Source organism: Tetrao urogallus (assembly GCF_951394365.1).
Source record: "Tetrao urogallus genome assembly, chromosome: 4".
In the NCBI taxonomy this organism is placed as follows: Eukaryota; Metazoa; Chordata; class Aves; order Galliformes; family Phasianidae; genus Tetrao; species Tetrao urogallus.
The window spans coordinates 70,960,695-70,973,857 of record NC_136817.1 but is presented as its reverse complement, the minus strand read 5'-3'; the positions used below and the strand labels follow the sequence as shown (position 1 = coordinate 70,973,857).

Here is a 13,163-nt window from a genome sequence, read left to right as displayed (position 1 = left end):
TTCAGCCCCCACTCTGCCCCATGGCTCACACTGCACTGTGCAGTGCCTTCAGCCCCCACTCTGCCCCACTACCCAGCCCAGACCGGCTGGCACTCACCAGGATCTCGCTCAGCATCTCGTAGTCAAAGATCTCACTCTCGTACTGCTCTGCCAGCTCCTTGCAGATATGGATGGCCTCCTCCCACATCTGCACAGTGCAAGGTGAGCAGGGCAGGAAGGCGCCTGAGCACCTCCAAGGGGGCCCTGCTCCTCCTGCAGGGCTCCTGCAGCCTCACTCCTGTGCGAGGAGCAGGACGGGCCCCTGGAGGGCTGCAGCAGGGTTCATTGCCTGCTGTCTGCAACCACGCAGCCCCTGCCAGGCCTCCACAGCCCAGCCCTCTCTGGGGTGTCCAAGCTCCCCGCATCTCCCCAGAAGTAGGGGCAGAACAGGCAACTGGGAGTTGTAGTGGCTGCAGGGATGAACTGCTCAGCACAGGATCACAGCACCCTGCCTGGCACAGAGCAACTCTGCCCCCATCATGGCAACAGGGATGGTGAGCGGTGCCAAGGTGGGGGCTCGGAGCTGGGTCTTACGGTCCGTGCTGCACGGGGCTGTGCTCACCTTGCCTTGATCAAAGTAGTTGATGATCTGGTTGTACAGAGCCTCCTTCAGCTGGCGCTGGGTGTGCAGGCTGGGGCTGTGCAGGCCCTGCATGGGTGCTGTGTTTGCCTCGTCGGACCACTGTGTGGGGCAGCGGGAATGCCATGCGTCACACTAAGCCAAGGGGGGCGCTGTGCCCCCCCCCCCCTTCCACCGTGCCTCACCTTGAGGAGCCGTGCGTGCAGCAGCAGCGTGTAGGCACCCTCTGTGTAGTTCTCATAGCTGATGTGCAGGTCCTTCAGCTTGTACAGGTACCTGGGGGGCAGGGCAGGGTTTGTTGGATGTGGTGCCGGGGGGGATCTGGCACCGTGCCCCCTGCCCGCTCCCCCATCCCCGCCCCACGCAGGGTCACAGCAGGTGGGGTGGGAGCAGCTCAGGGCTGGGGAGCCTCCTGAATGATGCTGGCACCTTCCCATGCTGGGCCGGGACCACAGCACGGTCTGGGTGTGCTGACGGTGCGGGGGCCTCGATGAGGCAGCGCTCACCTGATGTACATGGCCTGGCGGTCGATCTCCTTGTAGAAGTTCTGGGGAGGAGCAAGCATTGAGGCAGCCCCAGGAAAGGGCTTCTCCTGCAGCCCCCACCATCCCTGACCTGGAGTCCTGCTGCCACCACGGGCACAGGGCTGCTGGGCAGCTGCGTGGGGATGCTGCGGGCCCCGCAGATGGGGGATGTGGTGCAGGCACTCACCAGGAGGTTGACGGTGCAGCTCATGCTGTAGGTTTTGTTCTCATCGTTCATCACTGCCCGGTAGTCGAGGAGCCGCTCCAGCAGCCCCGTCACCAACGCCACGAAGCTCTCCCCAGGCTGGGACAGCTCGGGGTGCGCCCGGCAGCAGCTGAGCAGACTGTGGAGCAGAGGGAGCGCGGCTGCACGCTGGGCTCCACGCCGACCCAACTCAGCTGCCCTGAGGTGTGGGACCCCGATCGCCCCAGCCAAGGACAAAAAGCGGCACCAGGCCAGCAGCGAGAGCCGTCCCTGTGCTGCTCTCTAGCAGGCGTGAGGCACAGACCAGGCAGTGATGCCCCTCCTGTCAGACCCCCCTCTGGAGCTGCGCTCTGGGCCAAAGCACAGCAGGGAGGAGGAGGATGGCCGAGATTTGGCTCTGCAGGGGCAGGGCACAAAGCAGGGGTGATGCCCAGAGGAAGGGAACGGTGTTGCGCTGCACGCTCACATGCTTTCAAAAAGCTGCTTGTACTGCTCGTCGCCCCGGCCGCCCTCCACCTCGCTGTCTAGCTTGCGCAGGATCTCATCCTCAAACTGCAAAGAGATGCACGTGAGCACAGCTGAGGATGTGCGGAGCTCGGCCCCAAGGCTGCACGGCCACAGTTCCATGGGACACTGGGCAATAGGCGCTGCAGGAAAAGGCTGATGGCAGCCCCAGCAGCAGCCCGGGCTCTGCTCCTGCAGACCTTCCTCCCACGTCACCTGGACACTTCCATTCCCCTGCTCAGACACAGCCCCCATTGCTCCCCAGCTCCCCGTTCTGCTTCTGCTGCATTGCCATCTCCCAGCAGCCCAGATGACCGATGTGGCTTCTGCAGGAAGGGCTGCGTCCTGCAGCCCAGGCAGCCCAGGAATCACTGGGCTGTGCTCTGTGCCTCTTAAAGCCACCCTTGCCTGCCCAGGACCCTCCCACCTCCCAGCTAATGCTCAGCCTTGAGACACTTGATGCTCAGCCTTGACACGGCCTTGGGGTTTGTGCTCTAAGTGTACCAGATGGACCACAAAGCCTGGCAGGTCCTTCAATGTGTGCAGCACAGGATATGGGGGCTCTGGGTCACATCTGATGCCCCTCAGCTCTGCACTGAGTCCCCTGGGTCTGCACATCCCCTGAGTGATGCACAGCATCTCCCCAGGCCTGGGCTGCATGGAACGGTGTGGAGATGCCACCCACAAAGCTCTTGGGTCCTCTGAACTTCAGTGTCCAGTGTGGACAAGGGGCAAAGATCCAGCAACAGCCGGGCTCTGAGAGATCCCAGCCCTTCCCCCAGGGACACCGCATGGGGTGGAAAAGTCTTTTGCACAAGGAAAGCTCACAGCACCTTGGCAAGAGTGGCAATGCAGGAAGATTGTACAGACCTCTCCCCTACCACTGTGCTGCTGTGTTCAGCCAGTGCTGGGACCTGCTGAGTGTGTGCAGCCTGCTGGTCCCTGGGAAACACTTGGCATTGCTCCGAGACTCCCTCCTACTCCACGGCCCCAGCAGATCGCCATCCCTCATCACTGTCCCTCATCTCTGTCTCTTACCCCTCTCACTTGTTCCCATCCCTCCCTGCTGCATCCCCACACCCCAGGAGTGCAGGGGGAAAGGGGGGAGGAGGGCAAGCAGTGCCTCCCCCCACACGATAGGGGTGGTCACCCCATGACAGGCAAGCCCCTCACCTCCACCGCCCTCCCCAGCCCAGTGCTGGTGCTCACCCGGCTGAAGCTGGCGGTCAGCTGGTACTCGCAGAGCATCATGTCAAAGAAGATGGGGATGGTGGACTTGCGCAGCTCCAGCTCCGGCACAAGGGTCATCTCCAGGATGGGGCCCACCATGCCTGGGATGAACTCGATCTTGTGGTGGCCTGCGAACGACAGGGAAGGCTGGGGCACACAGGAACAGGCAGCAATGCCTGCGAGAGGCTGAGGAGTGGTGGCAGCAGAGCTCTGCAAGCCCTATGCAGCTTCAGCAGGGCTTCCCCAGTCCATGCCCAGCGCTGCATGCTGGGCACAGGGGAGCCTGCAGCCGGAAGAGCAAGCTCAGCACCATGGGCTGGCACATCCAACAGCATCTCACAGGGTGCACACCCACAGGGTGCACACACCACAGGGTGCACACTCACATGGTGCACACTCACAGGGTGCACAAACCACATGGTGCACACTCACAGGGTGCACAAACCACAGGGTGCACACTCACAGGGTACACATTCACATGGTGCACACTCACATGGTGCACACTCACATGGTGCACACTCACAGGGTGCACACACCACAGGGTGCACACTCACAGGATGCACACCCACAGGGTGCACACTCAGAGGATGCACACACCACAGGGTGCACACTCACATGGTGCACACTCACATGGTGCACACCCACAGGCTGCACACACCACAGACTCCCATGCCCCACACCAGTAATCTCTCAGTCCCCAGCACCCATTCTGGGGCCGGTGCTGATGGACACCAGGCTGCAGGCACTCTCCAAGCCTCCTCCTTGCTGGTAACACCACAGCTCACCTAGGTTGTACCACATGTCCCGGATGGCTGCTCCAATCTTGGCTCTCATGTCCCCATACCTGCCAGGACAGTGTCAGTTCAGCATCACTCCATGGGCACAGCCCATGGCACAGCTTCCAGGCCAGGAGCCCCAGCAGAGCACATTCCAGAATCCCCATCTGCAAGCATTGCTGGGGCTGGGGCCGGGGCCCTGACCTGAGAGGGGAGGGCCACTCACTTGGCCAGGATGGCGGTGCGCTTGGCCTGCGAGAAGTTCTCCAGCTGCAGGGAGTCCTGGGTGAGGAAAGCCACGGCCAGGTGGAAATAGTTGTTCCAAAGCTGCGGTGAGAAGAGAGGGACAAACGGCAGGCAGAGCAACACAGCGTCTGGCACATCCCTGCCACCCTGTCAGGGCCGGGTCGGTGTCCCCTCACCTGCAGTTCGAAGCTGCTGCTGCTCAGGAACATCTCTGTCAGGGTGCTGGCAAACTGGTTGATGGCACGCAGGAACTCCCTGCAGGAGGGGTGTGGGTGCTGAGCAGAGGGCACAGCCAGCCCACGGCCCACAGCACACAGCAGAGGGGGAGCAAGGCTGGCAGCCCCCGTCACGGCGAGGTGAGGGTTGGGGCGCTGGGGTCGGAGCTCACAGTGCGCTCCTGCTCACAGCCCCACGGCCCCTCATCCCTCGGCCCTCATGGTGCAGCCCAGCATGGGGCCAGGCATCCCAGGCTGCGGCCCCAGACCCCTCTGTGGGTCCCTCCCAGCTCGGGGCTCCTCACCGGTTCTGCACCATGTTCATCACCATCCAGTCGGGGGGGTACACCGTCTTGCCAATGAGGTCCTTGAAGAGGATGAAAGTCTCCATGAGGAAGTCCTGTGAGGAGGAGACGTCAGGGGCTGGGGCACAGCCGCAGAGCCGTCCTGATGCAGTGCCGCGCTGAGCACCAGGGCTGGGAGCACCCAGGGGCGCAGGAGGCGCCGGCAGCGGGGTGGTGACACGAGGGCCAGGCTCTCGCTGCACGGCGGGCACTCACCATCAGCTCGGGCCGGGAGGGGAAGGCCTGGATGTAGGAGTGGTAATGGTCTGCGTCCATCTGGCTCAGGATGGCGGCCATGCACGCCACGTAGTGACTCTGGCAGAGAGCAGCTGGGTCAGGGGCTGCAGGGCTGGCACCAGGAGGGCCGTGTACCCCCTCCTCCCCCCCAAGGCTCTGCTGCCCTGGTAGCCCTGCCTGCTTCCCAGCTCTGCCTGTGCTCTGCTCCTTCTCTGCTTCTGGGGTGGGACAGAGCTGAGACCCACCACACTGCAGCAGGGGACATGGACAGAAGCACAACGCTTTTGCTAGCGTAAACCTGTGGATTTTAAGATCATTTAAGTAATATGTGGCTGTAAGTGCATCGTGGAAGTGGCTCACAGCTTCCTTCTGGAGGCCAGTGTATCCAGGCTGCCTTTAATAAGAGTCCCAGTTCGAGCCATCAGCTCCAGCTCTGCCCTGTGTGCCTGTGGCTCTGAACCAGGGCGAGGGGGGCAGGTGCAGCGCGCTGCCCACGACTCCCTTCTGCACAGCAGGACCAGCCATGCTAATCTCAGGTCTGCATTGTTCATGGAACGGGAGAGGAGCAGCTGGCAGAGCAGGGACCACCTGCTGCTCACCCCTCTCTTTCATCTCCCCTTTAGCCTGTTAGTGCAGCCCATTATTGATGATGCTTCTAACATAAAATCTGAGTCTGCAGCAGACTTTGAAGTGCTTTGAATATTAACTTGTTAAGAGGAAGCTTTGGTGACAGGACAAAGCTCTTGGAAACTCCCCGATGGGCATCTGAAGCCTGAGAGCTGCAGGGTCGGCGCTCCTGGCCCCTGAAGACGGGCTCTGCTCAGCCTCAGGTCTGAGCTCGTGGCATTTGGCTGCAGACCAGGAGAGCAGCACGCTCACAGGGGGAACATAAAGCAGCCCAGGTGCCCAGGATGTGCCTCTGTGTGGGGGCCGGGCAAGGCCTGGGCTGCCTGTGGGCACATCGGTGCTACGGGCAGCCCTGGGACAGGAGCGGCTGGAGCTGGGGGTGGAGGCAGCTCGGCGGGTATCCCGTGAGAAGCAGATGAATGACGACCCCATGAATGCCAGTCCTGCTCTCATCAGTGTGGAGCTGCAGACCTGAAGCTGAAGGACAGCACACGGCACGGCCACAGCAGCTGCACGTGGAGCTGCAGAGGCAGAGCTGGGGATGAGCTCTGCTCGACATGCACGGCCACCATCCCAGCAAGGCCTGCTCCAGAGTAAGCACTCGGTGAAGCAGGGGTTGCCACAAATCCACCCACATCCCTGAGCATCCACAAGAGCAGTGGCACAGTGTGTGCCGGGCTGTGCGACACGCTGTGCACTGGGGAGCAGCAGCAGTTCACACCTTCATGGAGGTCTGGGGGGAATTTCTCATGCACCCAACAGTGTGGATGTTACCCACCACCAGCACGGGGAGAAGGGCGGCCCAAGGCAGCACAGCCCCCTGGCAGCAAGGAGGAAGAGCAGGAGGAAAGTTCTCTGCAAGGCAGAATGTGCCGGGGATGTGATGAGATCAGCTCAGCCACCTGAAAGCAGCTGTTCTGGTGGCAGCTGGAATTAGATCCAGGTGAACTCCCTGCACGGCCTGCTACACCTTGTTCAGGAGAAGCTGCATTTACATTTAAATTACATTACTGGTGAGCCACAGCCGGGTGCTGCTGCACGTACAGATATTCAGCTGGCAGATGGCGTATGTGCGGGGAACAGACCCAGCAGCAGCCCGGCACAGCACACGGCACGTCCACCCTTGCAGCAGCCCGCAGACCCACCGCTGGTCACAGACAGAAAGGACTCAGCTCCCAAATACTCCTCAGCAAAGCCACCGCGAGCGCAGCAGCACCCGGAGCCGCCGCTCAGCCCAGCGGCCGCAGACCGGGCAGCATCGGAGCAGGAGAGGGTTTGTGGTGGCCGCGGGACGCCGAGCTTCTTTTGGCCGCTCCGTGACGGCGCTTTCCCACCTCCTGCTCCCCTTCGGCCCGCTCGGTGCAAACACCCGCTGCTCCCGGTCGGGGCAGGCCGAGAGGTTGGAAGTAACGGGGCAACACAGCAAAGTCCGGCGGCGCGACCTGCGGGAGCCGCACGGGGACGGGACCGAGGAGGCGCCCGGTGCGCGCTGCCCGCACCCGGGTTGGGCAGACGGCGGTGCGTCCCCGCGTGCTGCGCGGACGGCGTTCAGTGCGGGTCCGGCGGGGTTCCCCGCATCTCCCAGCCCCGCCGCTAACAGCGGGCGGGCACGTCGCCGCCCCGCCCCTCCGGCTCCTCCTCCCGGTACCGGCGAGCCCGCGCGGCTCCGCCCCGGCCGTGCTCCGCGCACACCGCCCTGCACCGCCGCCGCCGAGCGCCAGGTACGGGGCTGGGAGCGGGGAGCCCGGGGAGGGGCGGCCGGGCCGGGACCGGGCTCAGCCCCACGGGGATCGGCCCCGCAGCGCGTGGGGGCCGGGGCGGTGCGGGGAATCCCTGGGCCGGAGCGTTACGGGAATCGCAGGGCCGGGACCGGGACCCAGGGGCGGCGCGGGATGCGCGGTGCTCGGAGGGGCGCGGGGCCGGGATGCCCGGGAAGGAGCTGCGGTGCTCGGGCGGCGTTTCCCGATTCTCCCCGAGGCAGCGGCGCGATGCTCGGCGCCGAGCAGCCCCGGGTGTCATTGGGGTCAGGGACCCCCGGGGCTCCTCTGCTCCGCCGCCGCGCCGGAGCTCCCCGGGAAGTGCGGGGGGCGCGGGGCCACCGGGCGGGGGTCTCCGGGGGGCGCACGGCCACGCCGGAGGCAGTAGAGTGTGCTTGGGGGAGGCGATTCCGCGGCGCTGGGATTCGCCGCGTGAGAAGCGCCGGAGCCCCCCGGGTTCTGCCCCGCGCCGCAGCCCCTCCTCGCTGCCGCCCGGAGCGCGGGGCACCGCCGCTGGCAGAACGGTCCCGGGGGGCACACGGGCAGGGAGGGCTCCGGCAGCGCCCGCCTCGCTGCTGCCCCTCGTTAGCAGACACGTCCGTCAGCGGAGCCGGGCTGTGTTTGACACGCGCACACGCGATGCCGGGGCTGTCACTTCGGGTACCGCACGCCGCGCTGACGCGGGGACGGCCGCCGGCGCCGGAGGGAGGGATGCAGCCCACGTTGCTCCCGGCGCCGTGCGCTCAGCTCAAGGCCTTCGCGCGAGCAGCCGGGCGGGGTGAGACGTGAGGGCACCGCGCTCCGGGGCTGCTCGGCTCCCCCCTCCCGCGGCGCGGGCTGCAGCCCCTCGCAGGGCCGCGGGGGTCAGCAGGAGGCTCTGCGCGGAGCCGTCGTTTCGGTCAGAGCGCAGGCGGGTGCGCAGGGCGATGGCTGAGAGCCGGCCGTGCAGCTGCGCCCGCGCGGGGCTGGTGAGTGGCTGCGCGCTCGTGGCGGGGCAGAGAGCGGTGTGTCAGCCCGCGGTGCTCAGCTCTGCTGGCCTGCAGGGATGCGCCCTCCCGGACGCTGGGAACGCCGGCTGCGAGCTGTGCGCTGCCTGCATCCCTGTGAGCCCGGCAGGCAGCTCCAGGCAGCGGTGGGCACAGCCTGGTGGTCCCGCTCAGCTCCTGGTGTGGGTCGTGTCTGCAGCGCTCTGAATCCATCCAGTGCATGCGGAGCAGCAGAACAGGTTTAAACACGGGAACTCCTTTAGACAGAGGTTATCTTCTTGACGAATTACAATTATTATAATTGCTTAATAGTATGGTAGTGCTCAGAGGCCACAAATAATGAGTGGGTTCATTTCCATCTGCAGTAACAATGCTTCAGTCGTAACCGGTGCTTCTGGACGGTGTGTGGCTCGTGTGCTTATAGCTGTGATCCAAATCATCCTGGCTGCATTGTGGGTGGGGAAACCGAGGCACGTGGCGCAGAAAGACACTCACTAATTCCCAAATTCCCCTGGCAGCGAGTGTTGTCTAAGGCACATAAAGATAAAGGGGGGGGGTTCCTGCTGGATGGCAATGGGAATCCACTTAAAGGCAGGAATTTGTATTCTGAGACAACGTTCTCCGCACCGGTGATGGGAGCTGCAGCCGCAGCAGCCTCAGCTCCCACTGCCCGCACAGCAGTGGCTGCTCTTGGGGCTGCAGTGTGTGAGTGGCATTGGCACGGGGCACTGCTCCACGCAGGGCTGTGTGCTCGGAGCTGCAATGGGGCCGTGCAGCCCCCCGGGGGGCTGAACCCCCCTGGACAGGCACACAAAGCACAGCATCGTGACCATCTGCCTGCGAATGCGGGGCGGCAGAACCTTTCCAGCTCCTTCCAGAAATGTGCTCTGCAGGCAGCTTGAGGCTGTCTGAAAACATCCTGGTGTGGAGAGGAGCTGCGGGGCTCCCCAGCCTGCAGGCTGCTGCTGATGCCGTGGCTCTGGATGCAGCCCCATCCCGGCTCTGTGAGGGGCAGCGCATCCCTCCGTGGAAGCTGTGAGATGCCTCGCGATGCGCTGAGCCTCCCATGACCACGAGCCTCCAGGCCACGTCCTGTTTCATTTGTCCTGTAATTACTTCGGGGCAGAGCCAGCCCAGCCTGCAGGATCTCCGGCCAGGTCTCACGTCAGGTGATTCCCCACATCCCTGTACCTGCAGGGCCGTGTCTGGGACTGGAGGAACATCGTATTGCCCACACCATGTGCTGGGAAGGCAGCAGCCACGCCATTCCTTGTTCTTCCATACCCCCAGGAGGGGCGGCCGAGCAGCGCTGCAGCGATGCTCTCTTTAAGCACAGCCTTGGGATGGGAAGCCACCTCCTCCCCTCTCCCTGCTCCACACGCGCTGTCCGTGCGGTCTGTGCTCCTCCGTGCTCCTCTGGGCAGCTCACTGCCTCCACACCTCTCATCTGAAATGGTGACAGCCGCGCTCCTCTGCACTGCAAAGAGGTGGCGGTGAAGGCAGTCCCAGCCAGGGCAGCGGCGCTGCTGCCAGGACGGCTGCGTTAGCCTTGGAGACAGAACGATTCGGCCTCCGTGGGTCCCTAAAAACCTCCTGCAAAGGCTTCGTATGTTGCTGCACTCCAAGCCACAGCGAGTCCCCGTCCAACTGCACCCACGCACGTGAGGCTGAAAGAAAGGATGTGATGCTGCCATGACATGAGGTGCCGGGAGGACGTCGTTGCCTCTTCCCTGGTCGTTGGGCTCCCATCTCAGGGCTGCAGGACCCTGCATTCGGCACTGGGGCACAGGGAGCACCTGCCTTCTCCTGGCCCCGGGGCTGGGAGTGTGACTCATTTTCCTGCAGGGCCCTTCAGCCAGTGACCTAAATAAAGATGGATGCACGCAGATCACTCGGCTCATGCGAGCTGCCACTTCCACCAGGCACCTGCAGCCAAAAAGGGGCCGCTGTGCTGGTGGGGCTCCTCCACAGCGCCCGCGTGGCGTCGGCTGTGAGTGTGCACGGCTCCGTCGCGGCACTCTGCGGCCATCCTCAGACTGACAGGGCTTTGGTTGGGCCACGGAGGTGCAGGAGCAGCGTGAGACAGTGCTGTGAACGCTGCAGGTATGGGGTAAAGGGAGCAACGGGTGCTGCTGGGACCTGGGAGCCGTTGCCATGGAGGGGTGCACGCCCTCGCCGTGAGAGCGCAGAGGGCTGGGATGTGGCACACGGGGCTCTGTGCTGAGGGGGAGCAGAGCTGCTCGAGAGAAGGCACGGCACTGGCCCAGGCACAGATGGGGGAGATAAAGTGGCAGTGATGAGGAGCCTGCAGGAAACCAGGAGGTCTGCACGCCTCCAAAGATGGGGTGATGGAAGGGCCTCCAAGAGCAGCTGTGAGGGCAGGGCACGTGCTGGCTTCGTGCTGGCACTGCCTCTGTGAGGAGCTGCGTGCTGCCATTGCTGAGCAACGCGCCGTCATCCACCCCTGAGTGCCGTGGATGCTCCGTGCTGAGCAGCAACGCACCGATCCTCCTGGAGCCGAGTTGGGATGAAGTCCTGCTGCTGACTGCGCTGTGCACCTGGCTGCTGCCCGGCCGTGGGCTGTGAGCACACAGCTCACCCCGCTGCCTCCCAGTGCCGCAGCACCTCGCGCCGTGCTGAGCTCAGGGGCAGCAAAGGCTCCGTCCCAGGAGGAACCATGGCACCCCGTAGTAGGGGCGGGTAATTAGCTACCCTCCTCTGCAGCTCCAGAAGTAGATGATTTCCTCTCTCATAAATCTAATCTCCTGGCTTCCTGCGTCTTGAGGAGAAGATTTATGTGTCTGCTCTGGTTTTCCTTCTTCCACAGACGTCGCCAGGAAGAGGAGGTGGAGGATGGGTGCAGAAGGGCCCCCAGCAGGGCTGGCAGGGTGTCCTGTCCTTGGCGTCCTGCCCGAGGAGCCTGGAGCTGGGACCCACAGTGTGCCAGGCAGGGTGGCACCGGGCAGCAGGGGTCCACGGTGTGCCAGGCAGTGTGACTGCAGGGTGGGATCCAGCGCTGCAGTTGGGTGGTGGTGGCGGTGGCCAGGAGATGGGGACCCCACCCTCAGTGCCTCCATGGCTCCAGGTGCCGATCAGCCCACGGCACCCATCCCCACCGCCCCGAGCAGCCAGCGCAGCCCACGCTGAGGTGCTCCTGTCATTTACTGCATTATGGTGGCGTCATCTGGTTTTGTCCGTAAATCACTTGATATGATCTACTGCTTGTAATTGAACAAGAGGAGGAAAACACTCAGACCTTAAATAATTGTCAGGAGAGCATCCATCACCACCTGAATCTTGTCCAAGTTGCTCCGGCACCGAATGGCCTCACCTTTCAGGAAGGCCCTTCCCCATCTGGAAGCGCTGACCTCTGGCTCTCAGGCACTGTTCTGTTGCACTGATCTGTGGGGCTGCAGAGCAGAGCCGCTTCCCACCGCTGAACTGCTTTCCTGCAGCGCTCTTTCCTTGATGCCCACATGACACCACATTTGTCATTCTCATTCCTTATCCTTCTCTCAGTCTCCGCATCATCCAAATTCTGCCAGTGCAGGCTTTTCCTCTTTGAGGTCACTGACTCCAGCATCACCGTGGGGCTCAATGCCCCTCTGAGGGACCTGGCCAGCAGCACGGCCGTTTGGTGCTGGGTGCTGGATGGTTATATCTTGAGACACGCTGGTTGGCCTGGCTTTAATCCATTTAACGCGTGGCACATCGCTTTCATATCTTTCCGGTTTCTCCATGAAAATGTCAAATGCCTTACAGAGATCTAAGGAGGCTTTTACCTCCGTTGACCAAACCGGGAATCTCATCAAAACAGACAGCAAATGGGTTTGATGAGCCGTGTTTCCCAGAGCCCCGTGCAGGCTGGCACTGCTGGTGTGCGCCGCCGTCCTTCAGCCGTCATTCATCAGGCTCTGAGCTGCTGCCCTCGGTGCTGCTGTGCTGCTGCTCCCCGCGCCCCTCCACCTCCAGCGCATCATCCCACAGCTCTCCTGAGGTCTGGATGCCACCATCACACCCGGGGCTGGGAGAGGAGAAGGGCCCTGTGGCACTGAGGCTTCCCTGCTGGGTTGCTCCGCTGCACGGCAGTGCCGTGGCTCCGGTGGCGCCTCACCTCCAGGAGTGGCTGCTCCGCGTTTGTGCACGTCGGTCTGGTCGGACAAGCAGGCAGGGTGGGCAGAGCCAGCCTGCCCTCCTCAGCACAGCTCTGCTGGCACAGCCGGGCACAGGGACTCCCAGCCCCTTGTGCTCCGTGCCTGCAGCGCGCAGACAGAAGCAGAGCGCTGGGATGGCTCAGTCCTCTCTGCCTCCTGCTGTGGCCTCGGGCACCATGCAGCCCGAGGGTTTGACACCAGTGTCTGTGTGTGCTGGGCACGGGGTCGGGGTGATGGCGTGAGCAGCCCCCGCACTCGCTCTGGAGCAGGGACTGTTGGAGGGCTGCAGGCACGGGGCGCCTGAGGACAGCTCAGCCACCGTGTGGCTCTCATCCTTCAGCTGCCCCCTCCCGTCTGCCCATTCCCGTGGTCCTGGCCATCCTCCTGCAGAGAGGAACAGCTGGAACAGCTGCAGCCCTGGGCTCGGCCCTGAAGGGGCTGATGTGGTTTTAGGACCCCAGAAAGGCTTCACTGTGTTGTTCAGCAATGAGCAGAGCCGTCTGTGCCTTGTTCTGGGGAGGGTGACGTTAACAAGGGACACTTCTACTCCTGTGCCTCCGTCTGGGAGCTCAGGCCTTGCATAGGGTGCCTTGGTGCAGGAGCTGTGGGCACAGGAAGGCAGGTTGGATACGGTGCATCGGCGTGCGTGGGCACCACCTCCCTGCAAACATGCTGGAAGAGAGCAGCTGGAGAGCCCCGATGTGCTGAGCGCTGGGTGCCTGTGCTTCCTGCACAGCCT

At 63.5% G+C, this 13,163-nt stretch overlaps 1 protein-coding gene across 1 annotated transcript in view; it reads right to left on the bottom strand.

Moving 5' to 3' along the window:
* LOC306945474 (dedicator of cytokinesis protein 2-like) overlaps nucleotides 1-13,163 on the bottom strand; it is a gene marked incomplete at both ends in the record, with an annotated part of 52,260 nt that overhangs the window by 4,299 nt on the left and 34,798 nt on the right. The window contains 12 exons of the mRNA XM_079534196.1: nucleotides 98-187; nucleotides 602-721; nucleotides 805-895; nucleotides 1,126-1,166; nucleotides 1,331-1,487; nucleotides 1,815-1,900; nucleotides 3,062-3,210; nucleotides 3,868-3,926; nucleotides 4,085-4,185; nucleotides 4,281-4,359; nucleotides 4,625-4,719; nucleotides 4,880-4,978. Of these exons, the coding sequence (XP_079390322.1) occupies nucleotides 98-187; nucleotides 602-721; nucleotides 805-895; nucleotides 1,126-1,166; nucleotides 1,331-1,487; nucleotides 1,815-1,900; nucleotides 3,062-3,210; nucleotides 3,868-3,926; nucleotides 4,085-4,185; nucleotides 4,281-4,359; nucleotides 4,625-4,719; nucleotides 4,880-4,978 (1,167 nt within the window). The remainder of the gene's footprint in view (nucleotides 1-97; nucleotides 188-601; nucleotides 722-804; nucleotides 896-1,125; nucleotides 1,167-1,330; nucleotides 1,488-1,814; nucleotides 1,901-3,061; nucleotides 3,211-3,867; nucleotides 3,927-4,084; nucleotides 4,186-4,280; nucleotides 4,360-4,624; nucleotides 4,720-4,879; nucleotides 4,979-13,163) is intronic.